An 18,343-nucleotide genomic window follows, 5' to 3' on the forward strand; every position below is an offset into this window, starting at 1 on the left:
AATTTTTTTACTCCGAAGGTAATTTTTAAAAGTTTCACGCCAATTTTTTTGTTTGCCAATTTTTTATCATGCCATTTTTTGTACTCCGAAAATATTTTTTTTACTCCGAAAATATTTTTTGAAAGGTTCACGCCTATTTTTATACTCCGAAAATAATTTGTTTTCTCCGAAAGTAATTTTTAAAAGTTTCACGTCTATTTTTGTACTCCGAAAATAATGTTTGAAAGGTTCTCGCCTATTTTTTTATATTCCGAAAATATTTTTTTTTTGTTCCCGAAAAAAGTAATTTTTTTTCAAAAAAAAAAGTTTAAAAACGTCAAAATTTTGAAATTTCGAAAAAAATATTTCAAAAGATATTTCAGAAATTTCGAAAAAATATATTCAAAAGTTCCGAAATTTTTCGAACTTCGAAAATAATTTTTTTTTCCGAAAATTGTAAAAAAATCGAAAAATATATTAAAAAAATTCGAAAAAAGGCCTGTTTATTTTCTCCGAAAAATTTTATCGGAATTTTGGAAACAAAATTTTGAAGCATCCCAATCTTATTTTATAACTCAAAAATTCCCCATAATTATAAAAATAAATAAATTTCTCCGAAAAAATTTTCTTTTAAATATCCGAAAATAATATTTTTAAAATTTGTTCCCGAAAAAATTACATTTTTTTTCAAAAAAAAAAGTATTAAAAAAATCCAAAATTTTGAAATTTCGAAAAAAATATTTCAAAAGATATTTCAGAAATTTCGAAAAAATATATTAAACAAAAATTCCGAAATTTCGAAAAAAATATTAAACGAAAATTTCGCCATCAAAAAAAAACAATTACAAAAAAAATAAAAAATTTTTTTGTAAAAATCTTTTAAAAAAAAATGTGCAAGGTTACAAACCTTAACAAGCATTGATATTGATTAACCAGCCCATTGAAAATCTTAAAAAATTAAAATCGAGAATGGGTGGGGTCCCTTTAAAAGAATTTTTCGGAAAAAAAATATATTTTTGTTTTGTGAAAAAAATATTTTTAATTTTTTTCCTAAAAATACTTTAAAATTTGGAAAGAAAAATTTCATTTTTCCGGCTTTCCAAAAAAAATCCCTCTTGCCACCTAATGCCTTTACAGAGTACTTTTTTAATTAAATTTCCAGACTTTGATCCCCTCTGTTTTTTTCCTCCTACTCCATATTACATTATCCGCACCCATTCGCGCCTTCATTCTGGATCTTTGTATACTACAGCACTTCTTTATTTCATTTCGAATTCATTGTTGTTGGTGGTTTTTTGTTTGCCGGTTCACATTGTTATTGTTTTCAGTTTCAAAAACAATCCACCTCTCTCGCCTTGTCTGGAACATACCGCACACCATAGCGAAGTGATAATGATGTTGATCGCCAACATCATTATCATCATAATGATCAATGGAAAGCTATACAACAACAACAATGGAGGTTGATATGGCTTTTGTTGTGTGAATTCTGCGACTGAGGCTACCTAGGAACGTTATGGGACCTGCTGCTGCTCTGCCTTTGTCGAACAAACAAAAAGAAGTGTTGCTGCCGTTGTTTTTGTTTGCCTCACAGGCCGGCCTGCACGTCTGGCTGGCTGGCTGGGCTGCTCAGCTTGTTTTCTTGGCAAACGAAATTCCAGCATTGAAATCAAAACACATTCGAACGTTGTGGCAAACAGACGTCTTGAAACGGTTGAAAAAAATTAATTTCAAAACTAAAATAAAAAACAAGAAACGGTTAAAAAAGGAAAACTGACTCCAAACCGAAGAAGAAAAAAATCTATAAAACCAACTTAAATGGAATTGAAGAATACAACAATAACAAGAAAATCGTGTGCGGACAATTTCAATACAAAATCGAAATCTGAAACCATTTGAAAAAAAAAAAATATTGTGAAAAGTTTTGAAAAAAAAATTAATTTTTGTGAAAAGTTAAAAAAGAACAACTTTACATTTTCCCCTATTTTTCGTCGTCTTTGTGTCTTTTTTTGTAACATCATGGCCTTCTCCGTGATTAGTCGTGGCCTCCTGCGCACTTCCAGAGAGCTATTGGAACGCAATATGGCTGTCGGTGCAATTTCAATGCTAAATGGTCTTGTGGATATTGAAATGCAAGTAAGTTGCTGATTGTTGTTGTAATTACGAAACTGCATAATAAAAAGGAATATGCTGAAACAGATATGTACAGAAAAAAATGGAGAAAGAAGAAGTAGAAAAAACGGGAATGAAAGTTATTACGTATTAGGATTCCGGTAACGAAGTTGGATAATCAGTTGACAAAATCACAGCCTTTAGATGGGGCCTCAATGTTTGTAAAAAAATAATCAGGATGTGGCATTTGGAGCCATCAATGGGATAATTGAAGTCAATGGTCCGACGAAATTGGTCTCGATGTCGATTTAACAATTTTATATCATAGATAGGTGGGGCAAATATTTACTATAGAGCCTGAGAATTTTGCCCATACATTGTCATTACTCTTAGGTTATTTGATATTGAAAGTTGAAGATATCGGTCCACGTTTTGGTATAGATCCCATAAAAGTCACCCCAATATTCCTAATTTTAAGGATATTGTCAACATTGGTCCACTTTTTAAGAATATCCGTACCTCTAAAATTTCAATATTTTCGACGCTTTTTCCTACCGAAAGACCTGTAATTTTGTGTTTCAGGTTCTTTCTGGGTAGAAAATCTTTTCACTAAAAATTATTCATATTGGTCCACTTTTTAGGGTAGCCTTCATAAAGAGCTACCTTCCAAAATTCGCTATTTTGTGGGATTTGACCACGTTTTTTAACCGAATTGGCTGTAATTTGGTATTTTAGGGTCTCATTGTGTGTCAAATCTTCTCACCAAAAATTTTCCACATTGGTCCACCTTTTAGGTAAGTCCTCATATAGCGGTACCTTTCAAATTTCGATAGTTTGGGAATTTTGACAAGCTTTTTAACCGAATTGACTTTAATTTGGTATATCAGGTTCTCTCAGGGTAAAAAATCTCCCCACCAAAAATTATCAATATTGGTCGACCTTTTAGGGTAGTCCTCATATAGCGAAACCTTCCACAATTCGGTATTTTTGGGTAAATTTGGTTATTTTTTTCAACAAAATTGACTGTAATTTGGTATATCAGGTTCTCTCAGGGTAGAAAATCTCCCCACATTATCCACATTGGTCCACTTTTTAGGGTAGTCATCATATAGCGGTACCTTCAGAAATTCGATATATTTCGGGAATTTGTGTACTTTTTTAACCGAATTGGCTGTAATTTTGTATTTCAGGTTCTCATTGATAGTCAAATGTTTCCACGAAAAATTATTAATATTGGTTAATTTTTTAGGCTACCCTTCATATATACGATACCACCGATTATTTGAAATTTTAGCATTTTGGATACGTTTTTCAACCAAATTGACTGTAATTTGCTATTTCAGGTTCTCTCTGTGTGCCAAATCTTCTCACCAAAAATTATCCACATTGGTTCACTTTTTAGGGTAGTCTTTAATTATCAAAAATATTGGAATTTTCTTTTTTTAACCAAATTGGTTGTAATTTGGTATTTCTGGTTATCATTGTGTGCCAAATCTTCTCACCAACAATTATCAAAATTGGTTCTCTTTTCCAAATTTCGATATTTTGGGCACGTTTTTAACCGAATAGCTTGTAATTTTGTGTTTCAGGTTCTCTCTGGGTAGTAAATCTTTCTACTAAAAAATATCCAAATTGATCCACTTTTTCGGATAGCCCTCACATAACGTTATCTTCCAAATTTCGATATTTTGTGGTAATTGGGCAAGTTATTCAACAAAATTGCCTGTAATTTAGTATTTCAGGTTCTCTCAGGATAGAAAATCTTCCAATCAAAAATTATGCACATTGGTCCACTTTTCAGGGCTGCCACCATATAATCGCACCGCTAAATTTTCAATATTTTGAAGATTTTAAACGCCTTTTCCAACCAATTTGGCTGAAAATTTTTATTTCAAAAATTATTAATATCGGATCATGTTGTGGTATAGCTCCCATATAACTGTACCCCTAATTGTTCGTATTTTGAAGGTTTTAGTTGCATTTTCCAACCGAATTGGGCTGTAATTTGGTATTTCGGGTTCTCATTGGGTAAAAAATATTTCCACAAAAAATTCTGAATATTGGGGTACATTTTGGGGTTGCCCTCATACAGAGGTACCTTCCGAAGGAACAAGTCAAGTTTAAAAAAATTTATATCACTGTAATCAGCTCACCGAGGACTACTTACGGTAAAAATTTCAAAGCGATTCGAGTGGAGTCTCTAAACTTGACTTAAGCCCCATCCGAATTGTAGTATTTTGGGGGATTTTGGCACGTTTTTGTAATTAAGTATTTTTTATTCTCATTGGATAGAAAATCTTACCACCAATAAAAAATTAATTCCAGTGTAGCTCCCAATAAAATGCTACTCTTATTATTCGATATTTTGGTGATTTTGTCCTCCAGCCAGCAATTTACCATGTCTTAGGCCTCAATTAAAAAAGTTCCGATTGATTTTAGGTATAGTGAATGCCATGGAGAGATATTTTGGTGATTTTGTCCTCCTGCCAGCAATATACCTTGGCTTAGGTCTCCCTTATAGAAGTTCCGATAGATTTTAGGTATACTGAATGTCAATATTACAGTGGAGGTTATACAAATTTGGGCAAAATTCGAAATGTTTCACTTGTTTTTTTTTCAACACTCTGGCTGGACTCGCTTTTTATTACTATGACTTCATTTATCTCTAATAACAGAACTCCGATCACAGGTTATGATTATGCACTGCTAGTGACTAGCAGCATTTCCGGACCGGTAAACAGGTTTTTTATTTATTATAATTTCCATTTATAAACAAATTTCCTGTTAATCTTTAATTTGAACAGCCTTTGCGTTCACTTAAAGGAACTCTAGTGAACCCTAAAGTAAAGGACAATAAAATTGTTAATAAATTTTATAAATTACACAACAAAATAAATACAAATAGTATTTAGAAAATCATAAAAGGGCATGGAGTATTTTAATTTAATATTAACAGGTCCAGCGAATCGGAAAATTATGTACTATACCTATCTTACCTTCAACCTCAAAAAATTCGTAAAAAATTATTCGTTAATAAATTGAAAAGAAAGTTATGAAATTGTCTGGAAATAACAACAACATTTATCAATAAAATAAGGTCTGATAGCCTGTGGGCCCCCGGTTTTCTCCCATTAATTTTTCCTAACCTCAAAATGTTTTGTTTTCCCTTGTTTATTGGGTCTTGCCTTAAATTTACATTGTAATTATCAGTTTTTTGGTATTTTTGGAAATTTCAGATATTAAATATCAACTCTTTTTCAAAATCTTATCTAATTTTTGCCATAAACGTCTTGCGGAAAAGAGAAACCCCAAGCCGCGAACATAAAGAGGAAATTAATATGTTGTGTATTTCGCTTCTTCTGCTGATTATCTATTCCGCATGATAATGGGCTTCTTCTGTCAAGGTTCTTCTCAAAAAAATAAATGAAGTCGACAGCACCAAAAAAACTAGACAAATTCTATTGATGGTGATTCGATTCTTTCACAATTCTCTGCTATCCAACACCGCCAGGCAAGGTTATTAAATATGCATAGAGCGCCGCTGCTCTTTTTTCAGGCCGAACCGAAAAAACATAATTTACGGTAGATGGGCTCAGACTGTTATTATTTTTTTTTTGGCTAATCTTTTTTGTTTGTTTTTTTTAAGTGTGCCAAAATACTGCGTAAAAAAATTTTGTATTGAAAACAAAAACACAAGCCGTGGTTATTTGCCGAAAAAAGAGTTTGTCCAGACATTTTCTATATACCTACTACACGTTTTATTTATTTATTGCCATTTAATTTTGAAAAAAAAAAAAACAAAACTTGTTTTGAAATGTGTCTTCTTTTGTTGAATATTTATGAAACCCATTCGAATTTATATAATTTATGTAAATTTTGGAATAAATACTTTTTTTGGTCATAGAATAATAATGGAGAGAGGGGGCTTGTCGAAAACAAACATGTTTTTTTTAATAGTTAGTTCCTTTTTAAGGAAATTTTGAACCATAGAACATTGGGAAAGGACATGATATTTTGAAACAAGTGAAAAAGTACCCTCCACCATTCAAAATCCTTGAAATCGTATGTGGTTTCTAAGGGTACAATGCCATCATAAATTGCTTCCAAAAGAAAATGAAGTATCTCTTTATAGACATCCAGATTGAAAAATAGGGGAGGTACCGTTCTATGGCGAAACATGAACCGATATTGTTAATTTATCATATGAAAGTTTACTACCCCATAAGAATCCAAAGTACCATATTGCAGGCAATATGATCGAAAAACTTGATAACATTCCCGAAAATATCGAAATTTGGGAGGTACGATTATATTGGGGCTATCCTAAAATGTCGACCAATATTGATAATTTTTGGTATGGAGATTTTCTATTCAATGATAATACAAAATATCAAATGACTGCCTATTCGGTTGGAAAACGTGCTCAATATCCTCAAAATCGGAGGTACCCTTATATGGGGGCTACGCTAAAAACTTGATCAATATTCATAATTTTTGGTATGGAGATTAACTACGTAATAATAAACCAAAATATTGAATTACAGCCAATTCGGTTAGAAAATGTCCCCAAAATGCCTAAAATACCAAAATTTCGGAGGTACCCTTCTATGGTAGCTACCTTATAAAGTGGTCCAATATTGATCATTTTTGGTATGGAGATTTACTACATACTGAGAATCTAAAATACAAAATTTCATCCAATTCGATTGGAAAATGTCCCCAAACTGCCCAAAATACAAAAATTTCGCAGGTACCCTTCTATGGGAGCTACCTTAAAAAGTGGTCCAATATTGATAATTTTTGGTGCTGAGATTTACTATGTAATGAGAAACCAAAATACCGAATTACAGCCAATTCGGTTGGAAAACGTGTTCAAAAATCTCATAATTCAAAAAATTCGGAGGTACCTTAATACAGGAGCTACCCTTAAAAGTTGACAAATATTAATAATATTTGGTATGGAGATTTACTACATAATGAGAAACCAAAATATCGAATTACAGTCAATTCGGTTGGAAAACGTCCTCAAAATATCCAAAATTCAAAAAAATTCGGAAGTACCCTTATATGGGTGCTACGCTAAAGACTTGATCAATATTGATAATTTTTGGTATGGAGATTTACTACCTAATAAGAATCCAAAATACTAAATTACAGCCAATTCGGTTGGAAAATGTCCCCAAACTGCCTAAAATACAAACATTTTAGAGGTACTCTTCTATGGGAGCTACCTTAAGAAGTGGACCAATATCAATAATTTTTGGTAAGGAGATTTGCTACCCCATAAAAAACGAAAGTACCAAATTTCATCCAATTCGGTTGGAAAACGTACTCAAAATCCCCAAAATACAAAATATTCGGATTTATCCTTATATGGGAGCTATGCTAAAAAGTGGACCAATATTAATAAATTTTAATAACGATTTTTTCTATCTCATAAGAGACCAAAATACCAAATTTCATCCAATTCGGTTGAAAAGCGTGTCCAAAATCTACAGAATACCAAATTTTGGAAGGTAACTTTATATGGGGACTACCCAAAAAAAGAGTACCAATCTTGATAATTTTTGGTAGGAAGATTACCTACCTCATAAGAACCCAAAGTACCAGTTTACACCAATTTTATTTGAAAAGCGTGCTTAAAATCTACAGAATACCAAAATTCGGAAGGTACCTTTATATGGAGACTACCCAAAAAAGTGTACCAATTTTGATAATTTTTGTTTGGAGGTTTACCCTACCCCATAAGGACTAAAAGTACCAAATTACAGTCCATTTGCTCAAAAAACGTGGCCACAATCTTCAAAATACCGAATATTTGGGTGTACCCTTCTATGGAGGACACCCGAAAAATTGGACCAATATGGATCATTTTTGGTACGAAGATTAGCTGTCCCATAAAGAACCAATATTCCAAATTATAGCCAATTTGGTTGAAAATTTCCTCGACAATTTAAATATCTTATAATGTGAACAGGATTAACGTTCACTAAAATGAACTCAGTGAACCCTAACGTAAAGGACAATGAAATTGTAAACAAATTTTTAGTAAATTAGCAATCAACAAAATAAATAATTAATATTGTTTAAAAATTAATCAAATATATGCCCAAAACTATATTCATTTCATAAACACGTATCCATAAAATCGGAAACCATTTCATCGCAATTGTTGTACCTTGGGTAACAGCTGTTTATCAAAATTTTAAATAATTCCCGGTAATTTGAATAATTAATTAAACAATATTATTATTTACTTGTTTATATTTCTCAATATTTTCATAAGCTTCTAATTTATTTACTCCAACCTTAGCCCAAAAAATATTACCTAACCTCAAAAAAAAAGGAAAATAAATAAATAAAATCTTTTAATTTCAAACTCATTTGAAAGCACTCCAAATATTTACTCAATCATCAATTGGGATTGCCTAAAACAAATACAACAACCAGCATTTAAGACCATTCGATTTACTTCGTTTCTTAAAACGATAGAGTGGGGGCATTCCGCTCTGCTTTTGTTGTTGATTTTTAAAGATTTCCTCACCCTCTCTTTATTTATTGTTTTAATGTCATTTTCTTATTTTCTTGTTTTTGTTGTTTTCTTTATTTACAGCCCAGTCATTCCGCACGCCCAATTTCAACATCCAGCCAAGCTTTAATACGCCAAACGCCACAGTATTTACAGACACCAGTACCACCGAACAGTACCGTTGCACCCAGCACTGGCATCTATAATAAGAAAGTGAAAAATCTAAAACGCCAGCAAGAGGAGGAAAGTGACAGTGATTCGGATTCAGATGATGAGTACGAGCGTAAACGTCAAGATCTACACAAGAAATATAGTCAAAAGGTAAGGGGGAAGAATATTTTATTTTATAATGGAATCCCTACTATTGGAAAGCCAAGCTCCTTCGAAGAGACCGTCTTAAGACCCCTCAAAGTGACCCCTCAAAGTGATCTAAACCCTTCGATCACGTGTCTCATTTAGGTAGAATTCTCACCGAAGTTATTTTCTTTTGCTTCGAAGAGGCCATTTTTCGATAGACGATCCTTCGAAGAGCCCATTTTTAGACAGATAACCATTGGAATAGGCCACTTTTAGACAGAGGACCTTTCGGAGAGACATTTTTTAGACAGAGGACCCTTCGAAGAGGCCTTTTTTATACAGAAGACCCTTTGAAGAGACCTTTTTTAAACAGAAGACCCTTCGAAAAAGCCTTCATTAGATAGAAAACTCTTCGAAGAGGTCTTCTCTAGACACAGGACACTACGAAAAGGTCTTTTCTCAACATAGGACACTTCGAAGAGGTCTCCTCTAGGCAGAGGACACTTCGAAGATGCCATCTTTATACAGAAACCCTTCGAAGAAGCCATTTTTATACGGAGAACCCTTGGAAAAAGCCATTTTTAGACAGAGAACCCATTGAAGAGGCCTGCTTCAGATAGAATACACTTCGAAGAGGTCTTCTTTATACAGAAGACCCTTCGATGTGGACTCCTCTAGGCAGAGGACCCTTTGAAGAGGGCTTATTTAGACAGAGGACCCGTCGAAGAGGCCTTTTTTAGATAGAAGACCTTTCGAAGAGGCCTTCTTTAGATAGAAAGCTCTTCGAAGATGTTTTCTTTAGACAGAGGACCCTTCGAAGAGGCCATTTTTAGACAGGAGACGCTTCAAAGATGCCATCTTTAGATAGAAGACCTTTCGAAGAGACATTCTTTAGATAGAAAACTCCCTTTAGACCCTTCGAAGAGGTCTTCTTTAAACAGGGAACGCTTCGGAGAGGCCATCTTTGGACAGAGAACCCTTCGAAGACTCCATTTTTAGACAGGATACGCTTCGAAGAGCCTGCTTTAGGTAGAGGACACTTCGAAGAGGTCTTCTTTAGACAGAGGACCCTTCGAAGAGGTATTCTTTAAGCAGAAGACCCTTCGAAATGGTATTCTTTAGGCTGTAGACCCTTGGAAGAGGCCTTCTCAATACAGAAGAACATCCGAAGAGGGTATTTTCATACCGAAGTCCCTTCGAACCAGTCTTTCTTAGCCCGAAACCCCTTCGAATAAGTTCTCTTTAGACAGAAAATCCTCCAAAGCGGTCTTTTATAGACAAAGGACCCTTTAGTTAGATCTTCTTTAGTTACGAGATCTTTAAAAATGACATCCAATAATCGAAGACTCTTCAGTTTTTAATAGAAATCTCTTCAATTGTTATTTTCAATGTAATCTCTTGCGCGTGTCTTAATCGTTGTTGTAATTACAATATTTTTCGGACAACAACAACAACACCTCGTTACACACTTATGACTTGCATTGATAATGAGGTTAGATTGCCTTTTTTGTTTTTGGTAAATTTTTACCAAAACAAAACAAAAAAAAGAAACATAATTAAAAATTCCGGTCAGTGATCGGGTTCATTAGTCTTTTGTAAAACGTTTTTGGGTGTAAATTTTTTATTTTGAGAGAGAAATTCCAAGTGAAATTTTTTGTAATATAACCTCAAAAAATTTATTTTTCTTCCTGCAGGGTGACACTGAATTTTGGCGCCGCAAAATGCGTACCCTTCACCGCATCTTGGATGTTAATCGTGATGGTGTTATCTCTTTCGACGACTTCAAACTGTTGCATAAACGCTTTACCGATTTGGGTCATTTGAATGAAGAACTGTCGGCCGAATTTCTCAAGGTTATGGAAGAAACTTGGATTGAACAGTTCGGTGAAATCAGCCCCTACAACTTGGTGAATGCTGAACAGTTTTTGACAGATCTCCATCATCGTTTGAACGATGAGAAAATGTTCAAATCGATGGGCAGATTTTTGCCATATTTGTTTAAGGTAAGCGATTAACTAACCTCACTTATTTGGTTTTATTTTAAATTATTTTTTTCGTTGTAGGCTGTGGATTACGATCATTCCGGTTACTTGGATCTGGATCAATATAAATTATTCTTCCGCTGTTTGGGCCTCTCCAACGAGGATGCCGCCATTTCATTTGCTGTGATAGATAGAAACGGCGATGGCCAACTATCGCTCAAAGAATTCGTCCATTTGGGCCGTCAATTCTTCCTAACCGAAGACGAAACAAAGATCTCGAAAATGTTCTGGGGCCCATTGATAGATCATTGACTTATTGATTATGCCCACGAGGCCATCTTGGCCCTGTTGGCCCGTGGCAAATGGTTGGATGTGCAACGTTGTGCCACCATTCTAACCTATATCTGTATGAATGCTGTCTATGATAATATTCGTGATCATTTCTATTGGGATGGCACCGGACAAAATAGCGCCGATGATGAAGCCTATTTTTTAAGATTATTTTTTTATGTTAACTCCTTAATATTATTGTCGATATCGTGGCGTAAACACAAACGTCAAGAATTGAAACCCTTAATTGTTAGTCATATAAGAAAATATAATAGATTACGTAAGAAAGCTAAAAAGAAAAGGAAGAAGAAGAGAACAAAAAAATAATCAAATCTATTTTTTTTATTTTCATTTTAAATTTATGGTTTATTGGTAAGTAGAATTCTTAGAAATAAAAAAATGGTAGGGAATGGGTTCTAATTAGATGCCCACAATTTTTGAGATGCGCTTGACTTCTTTGATTTGGCCATCAATTTCAGCGGTCCTGGAAAGAGAGAAAAATAAGGGGAAAAAGAAAGATTAATAATTATTAGGAGGTCAGCTTTAGGCAGAAGACCCTTCGAAGTGATCCTCTTTAGACACGAAATCCTTTCAAAAATACCTTATTTAGACAGAAGACCCTTCGAGGAGGCATTATTATGACAGAGGACCCTTCGAAGAGGCCTGATTTAGATAGAATACACTTCGAAGAGGTCTTCCTTATACAGAAGACCCTTCGAAGATGACTTCTTTCGGCAGAGGACCCTTCGAAGCGGCCTTATTTAGACAGAGGACCATTCGAAGAGGCCTTCTTTAGATAGAAGACTCTTCGAAGAGGACTTTTTTAGGCAGAGGACCCTTCGAAGAGGCCTTATTTAGACAGAGGACCCTTCGAAGAAGTCTTATTTAGACAGAAGATCCTTTGAAGAGGCCTTCTTTAGATAGAAGACTCTTCGAAGCGGACTTCTCTACAGATGACACTTCGAAGAGGCCTTATTTTGATAGAGAACCCTTCGAAGGGACCTTATTTAGGTAGAATACACTTCGAAACGGTATTCTTTATTCAGAAGACCCTTCGATGAGGACTTCTCTCGGTAGAGGGCCCTTCCAAGAGGCCTTCTTTATACAAGAGCCCTTCGAAGAGGCCATCTTTATACAGAGAACCCTTCGAAGAGGCCTGCTTTAGATAGAAGACTCTTCGAAGCGGACTTCTCTAGAGATGACACTTCGAAGAGGCCTTATTTAGACAGAGAACCCATCGAAGGGACCTTATTTAGGTAGAATACACTTCGAAAAGGTCTTCTTTATACAGAAGACCCTTTGTAGAGGCCTGTTTTAGATAGAAGACTCTTCGAAGAGGTCTTCTTTCGGCAGAGGACCCTTCGAAGAGGCCTTATTTAGACAGAGGACCATTCGAAGAGGCCTTCTTTAGATAAAAGACTCTTCGAAGAGGACTTCTCTAGACAGAGGTCACTTCGAAGAGGCCTTATTTAGACAGAGGACCCTGAAGGGGCCTTATTTAGATAGAAGACTCTTCGAAGAGGACTTCTCTAGACTGAGGACACTTCGAAGATGTCTTCTTTAGACAGAATACCCTTCTAAAAGGCCTTATTTAGGCAGAAGCCCCTTCAATGATAGCATATTTATATTGAAGATCCTTCGAAGGTGTCTATTTCAGACAGAAGAACCTTCGTAGAAATCATTTTTAAAGAGAATACCCTTTGAAGAGGTCTCTTTTAGGCAGAAGATCCTTCGAATTGATCCTCTTTAGGCAGAAGGTGTCTTCTTTCGTCAGAAAACCCTTCTAAGAGTTTTTTTTTAGCAGAAAACCCTTCTCTTTTAGGCAGTAGACCCTTGGAAATGATTTTTTTTTCATTTTAAATCCCTTCGAAATTGTCTTCTTTAGACAAAAGACCCTTTAAAGGTCAAAAGAATTCTTGGAAGAGGTCTTTTTTAGACAGTAGACCCTTCAAAGTGATTTTTTTTTTGAAATTTGAAACCCCTTCGAAGGTTTCTTCTTTCGACATAAGACCTTTCGAAGGGGTCCTCTTTAGGGTCAAAAAAATGTTTTATAGACAGAACAGGTCACCTTTACCTAAACGACCCATTTTAGTCTTATTTAGCCTCCTTCCGTCACAAAAAAAATTTTTTTTAGAGAACCTGAAGTAAACAAATTTTGGCAGCGGGTCTGAAGGAAAAAATATTCATCTGGATTTGAGAAAAATATTATTTTTTATATGGACCTGAACGCTTTTTATTGTACTATTTAATTAAGGTAGAATTTGGGTTGTTTTTATTATTTATAGACACGAAGCTGTTAAGACCTTTAGAGGACCTGAGGGAAACTAATTGTTTGCAGCGGGCAGCGGGTAATTAAGGTTCGAAGAGAATTTGGGTTGTTTTTATTATTTATAGACACGAAGCTGTTAAGACCTTTAGAGGACCTGAGGGAAACTAATTGTTTGCAGCGGGTCCAAATGAAAAAATATTCTTCTGTTCGTTAGGATAATATTTTTTAATGGTCCTGAACGCTTTTTATTGCACAATTTAATTAGGGGCCGGTTTGGTCCCTTCCAGTTAAGACCTGCCGAATTCATTCTATTCGGTTATTGCACAATTTAATTGGGGGCCGGTTTGGTCCCTTCCAGCTAAGACCTGCCGAATTCATTCTATTCAGTTCGATGCCGAAGAAACGGCTGTTGGGAAGATGAGGGAATAAAATGAAAACGAAACGGTGTTTCAGGGTCTTGTCTAGGCTAAACACATCGAATGAGAACAGTCTATGGGGTCAAGTCCACAATAAAAAACAGTTCTCATATATTTTAGTTCAATTAATGGCCGATAGGTGGTGGGCAAATTTAGAAGAAAAAAACTTCTGAAGCAAATGAAATAAGAACCTCATCTGGGGAATGGGGTTCTCCATTACATTTTCGAATTTTCCAATCTTGTTTCCTTACTTACATTTGCAATAGAATCTCCTTTATTGTACGCTCCTGGGTTTCGGGCAATTCGAAGGTTTTCTTTTTCGTATTTTCTTGATATTTGGAAATCTGAAAATAATGGAGAAAAAAATCAAAAGCTATTCCGGAATCATCTGGCTATATAATACTCACATGATAACTCTGTTTGTTGATGGATTCTTTACACTTCTGCAGGGCATTGGTCATATTTTTGGTTAGCTTATTAATGCGTTCTACCTCCTGGGCAAATTCTTTTTCGGCCAGCGAGTTGCTGGGCAAACAGGTGTTGGCCTGGCGCATGAGGTCTTGGCAGCTGGAAGATATAGAGACCGATACGATATTAGAAAAAGGAAGTCTAAAGGGAATTCCGTAAAAAAAATTAAAAGCAAGACCAAACCAAGATAAGGTTAAGCGGATTTCCAACACTTTGAAATTTTTAAAAATTATCTGAGTAATAAATTAGTACTCTTCGAATTCCCTTGTCGATCAAATATACTCACATTTTCGTCAAGACCTCCTGTTTATCGCTGAGCTCCTCAAAACGTTCGGCCAATTTGTGGGCCTTATCACGAATTTCCTCACGTTCATTTTCCAAATCGGCAATATCCTGTTTCTGCTGGTCACGACACAGCTTAATGGTGTGGATACGTTTGGCAAATTCGGCCTTTACCAATTCGTGACGTTTCAAATATTGGCTACGCAACACCTCAATGGCTTGGGTCAGCAGTTCATAGCATTCTTGTGGTGTTGGATTATTGGATTTATCCAAAGACAGAATTGGTTGGGTTACACTACGTTTCAACATGTTGCGTATGTGATCGACAAACGAGGGTCCCAGTAGGAGTTGATTTAATTGATTTTGATTGGCATCATCGGGTTTTTGTAGTACCGTATCGTCTTTGGATTTTGTTTGGGAATCCAATAGAAGTTTGGCATCGATGACCAATTTGAGGGTAATAACTTGACCACTGGCTAAGAGAAGAACAATACAGGAGGGCATTTGTAGCAGGACAAAACCCAAGACGGCATTTACATTGTCTCCTGTATCGATTTTGGTGCACACCAAATACTCAGCGTGAGAGGGTGTTGAAAGTGAGGTTATATCCGTATCAACTGGAAGGTAAAAGGAAAATTAGATTTAAAAGGACATTTTAAAGAGATTTTTTACAAAAATATTTCCAGAAGAACTTTCAGGATATTTCTTGAACAACTTTCAAAATTAAAATCTACCATAGCTTTTAAAGGCAAAAATCGAGGCTACCACCTTACCATCATTTTCCAAAAATCGTTGCAATTCGCCAATAAAATTAACCGTGATGACATGCAGACCGGTATTGTGATAGGCAAAGTAACGCAACTCATTGATGAAGTCTCTGGAAAAAAATTAAAAGAAATTCGGATTTAATTTCAATTTCCGATTTTTTTTCCAAAAAGAAGAAACCTTACCTCTTAAGATGAATGGGGCAAAAATATGGTTGATTTACATCATCTTTTGGTAGACCCAGCTCCAGTTCGACAGTTTCCAAAACATGCACGGTCCATTCACAGGGATGGATTATGAGGCTATCATCAACTTCGTTGAAGGACTGGAAAGGAGGAAGAAGAAGAAACACAAGGTTATGAAACATGGAAATAGGTGAAGATCGAAAAAAGATAAAAAGGGTTTTCAAATAGACCTTAAAAATGACTTAAAACTTTATGATAGGAAGATAGTGTCAAAGGGAAAATTGTTCTACACAAAAATTCATCACGGGTCACAGAACACAGGAAACCTGCAGGTCTAATATGTTATGCAGAAATATAACCTCAAAATACAAAATACTGATTATATATTGATTTTATTAAAACATTTCCGATTTATGCCTTAAAATTCCTCAAAACGATGTTTTAGGGTATTGGTGACAAAGGAGAAATTATTCTACACAAAATGTCGTCAAGGGTCACAGAACATAAGAAATCTGTAGGTCTAATATAGCACTCGGAAATATAACCTCAAAAGAGAAAATACTGATTTTATATTGATTATTTTAAATGATTTCCGATTTATGCCTCAAACTCCCTCAAAACTATATTTTAGGGTATTGGTGGCAAAGGAGAAATTATTCTACACAAAAATTCGCCACGGGTCACAGAACACAAGAAATCTGTAGGTCCAATATTTTATGCGGAAATATAACCTCAAAATAGAAAATACTGATTTTATATAATTTTTTTAAAGATTTCCGATTTATGCCTTAATCTCCCTGAAAACGTTCATAATAATGTATTGGTGTCAAAGGGAAATTTCTTCCACTCTAAATTCCATTACAGGTCACCGAACAGGTCAAATCTGGAGCTATGGAATATCATGGGGAAATATCGGAACAATATATAAAATAAATGTTTAATGAAAATTTCATGGGATTTGCGAATTCAGCTCAAATTGCCTACAAAACTTTGTTTTATGGAGTTGGTGCTAAATGGAAATTTATTCTCCGGAAAATTCCATAATAGGTCATCGACCAAAATAAATCTGAAACTCTAATATAAAATCGGGAAATATGGCAACAATTATATAGAAATATTAAATGACTGATTTTTTGTATTACATTTCAAAGCTTTTGTGATTTGAGCTCAAATCTCCTACAAAACGTCGTTTTATGTGATTGGGACTAAAGGAAAAATTATTCTCCGGAAAATTCCACTATAGGTCATCGACCTAAAGAAATCTGTAACTCTCATAAATAAGCGGAAAATATAGCCAAAATCTCGTTTTAAAAGAAAAAATTATACTCCGGAAAATTTCACTATAGGTCATAGACCAAAATAAACTTGTAGCTCTAATACATAAGCGGGAAATATGGCCACAAAAATATAGAAATAGGGTTTGGCTGATTTTTTACCTAAAATTTTATAGATTTTTCGAATTAAGCTCAAATCTGTTACAAAACTTCGTTTTATGGGATTGGTTCTAAGGGGAAATTTATTCTCCAGAAAATTCCACTATAGGTCATCGACCAAAAGAAACCTCTAGCTCTTATATATAACCGGAAAATATGGTCCAAAAAAATATAGAAAAATTAAATGACCGAATTTTTATATTAAATTTCAAAGCTTTTGTGATTTAAGCTCAAATCTTCGACAATACTTCGTTGTAGGGATTTGGAGTCAAAGGGAAAATTATTCTCCGGAAAATTCTATTACGGGTCATCGACCAGAAGAAATCTGTAACTCTAATACATAAGCGGGAAATATAGCCAAACAAATATAGAAATATGTTATGGCCGATTTTTTACATACAATTTTATGGACTTTGCGAATTGAGCCCAAATCTCCTACAGAACTTCGTTTTATGGGGTTGGTGCTAAAGGAAAATTTATTCTTCAGAAAATTTCACTATAGGTCATAAAGCAAATAAAATCTGTAGCTATAGCGTATCACGCGGAAATACCGACAAACAAAATCTAAATATTATTTATACTGTTCTTATCAAAAAATCTATGAATAGGCTTAATAATTTGAGTCCAGTTCTACCATAAAGCGACCTCTTAGCAGATTGGTATCAAAGAGTAAATTATTCTACACAAAATTCCCTACTAGGTCATGGAACACCAGAAATCTATAGATATAATATATAACCTCAAAATATCACTACCAATGAAAATAAATATATTTTAACTGATATTTTTAGGAAAAATATTGTCGATTTTCCGATTTGACCTCAAATATGCCACAATACCCCGTTTTTTGGATATTAGACCCAAAGGGGAAAATATTCTACACTAAATTCCATTGTAGGTCAGGGAACAAAGGAAATCGTTAGCTGTAATATATAACCAAGAAATTGCGAGTTCAACTTACATCCTCGGCATTTTCAGCTTCCAAAAACAAGGCATGATGTAATTTACCATTAGTCTCGGCAATAACCAAAGTGGGTGGCAATGAGGGTATGACCAAAATTGAACATGAATCCAAACCATAATTATCCACAGTCGAGGGTGTAATGGTAATGGGGCCCTGTAAACGGGGTCTGGAAGCAAAGAAGTGAAAAAAAATTAAAAATAGTATAATAAAATAAAGCTATTTTTGATAGTTCCGCTCACCTCTCCGTATCTAATCCCGACATGAGAACATAAATATTACCATTTTCTCTCAATATGACAATGGGCCATTCAATTTTTTCGGGTAATTTATTG

General features: G+C 34.7%; 2 protein-coding genes across 2 annotated transcripts; one reads left to right on the top strand and one right to left on the bottom strand.

Annotated features, from left to right (window-relative positions):
* Window positions 1-1,987: 1,987 nt before the first annotated feature.
* On the top strand, window positions 1,988-11,540 carry LOC133334010 (sarcoplasmic calcium-binding protein). Its single transcript, XM_061542311.1, has 4 exons — window positions 1,988-2,115; window positions 8,705-8,941; window positions 10,612-10,920; window positions 10,981-11,540. The coding sequence occupies exons 1-4, from the start codon at window positions 1,999-2,001 to the stop codon at window positions 11,209-11,211; spliced, it is 894 nt and encodes a 297-aa protein (XP_061398295.1). The 5' UTR covers window positions 1,988-1,998; the 3' UTR covers window positions 11,212-11,540.
* A 109-nt stretch (window positions 11,541-11,649) lies between these two features.
* Window positions 11,650-18,340, bottom strand: LOC133334002 (nuclear pore complex protein Nup88-like). The gene is made up of 8 exons (XM_061542301.1): window positions 18,251-18,340; window positions 18,009-18,177; window positions 15,615-15,754; window positions 15,438-15,541; window positions 14,669-15,281; window positions 14,322-14,481; window positions 14,170-14,258; window positions 11,650-11,713 (listed from the first exon to the last, which is right to left on the bottom strand). The coding sequence occupies exons 1-8, from the start codon at window positions 18,271-18,273 to the stop codon at window positions 11,650-11,652; spliced, it is 1,362 nt and encodes a 453-aa protein (XP_061398285.1). The 5' UTR covers window positions 18,274-18,340.
* Between the last annotated feature and the right edge of the window lie 3 nt (window positions 18,341-18,343).

The sequence above is a fragment of the Musca vetustissima genome, unplaced genomic scaffold (assembly GCF_032173495.1).
Source record: "Musca vetustissima isolate MV318-11 ecotype Yass unplaced genomic scaffold, APGP_CSIRO_Mvet_v1 utg2072, whole genome shotgun sequence".
In the NCBI taxonomy this organism is placed as follows: Eukaryota; Metazoa; Arthropoda; class Insecta; order Diptera; family Muscidae; genus Musca; species Musca vetustissima.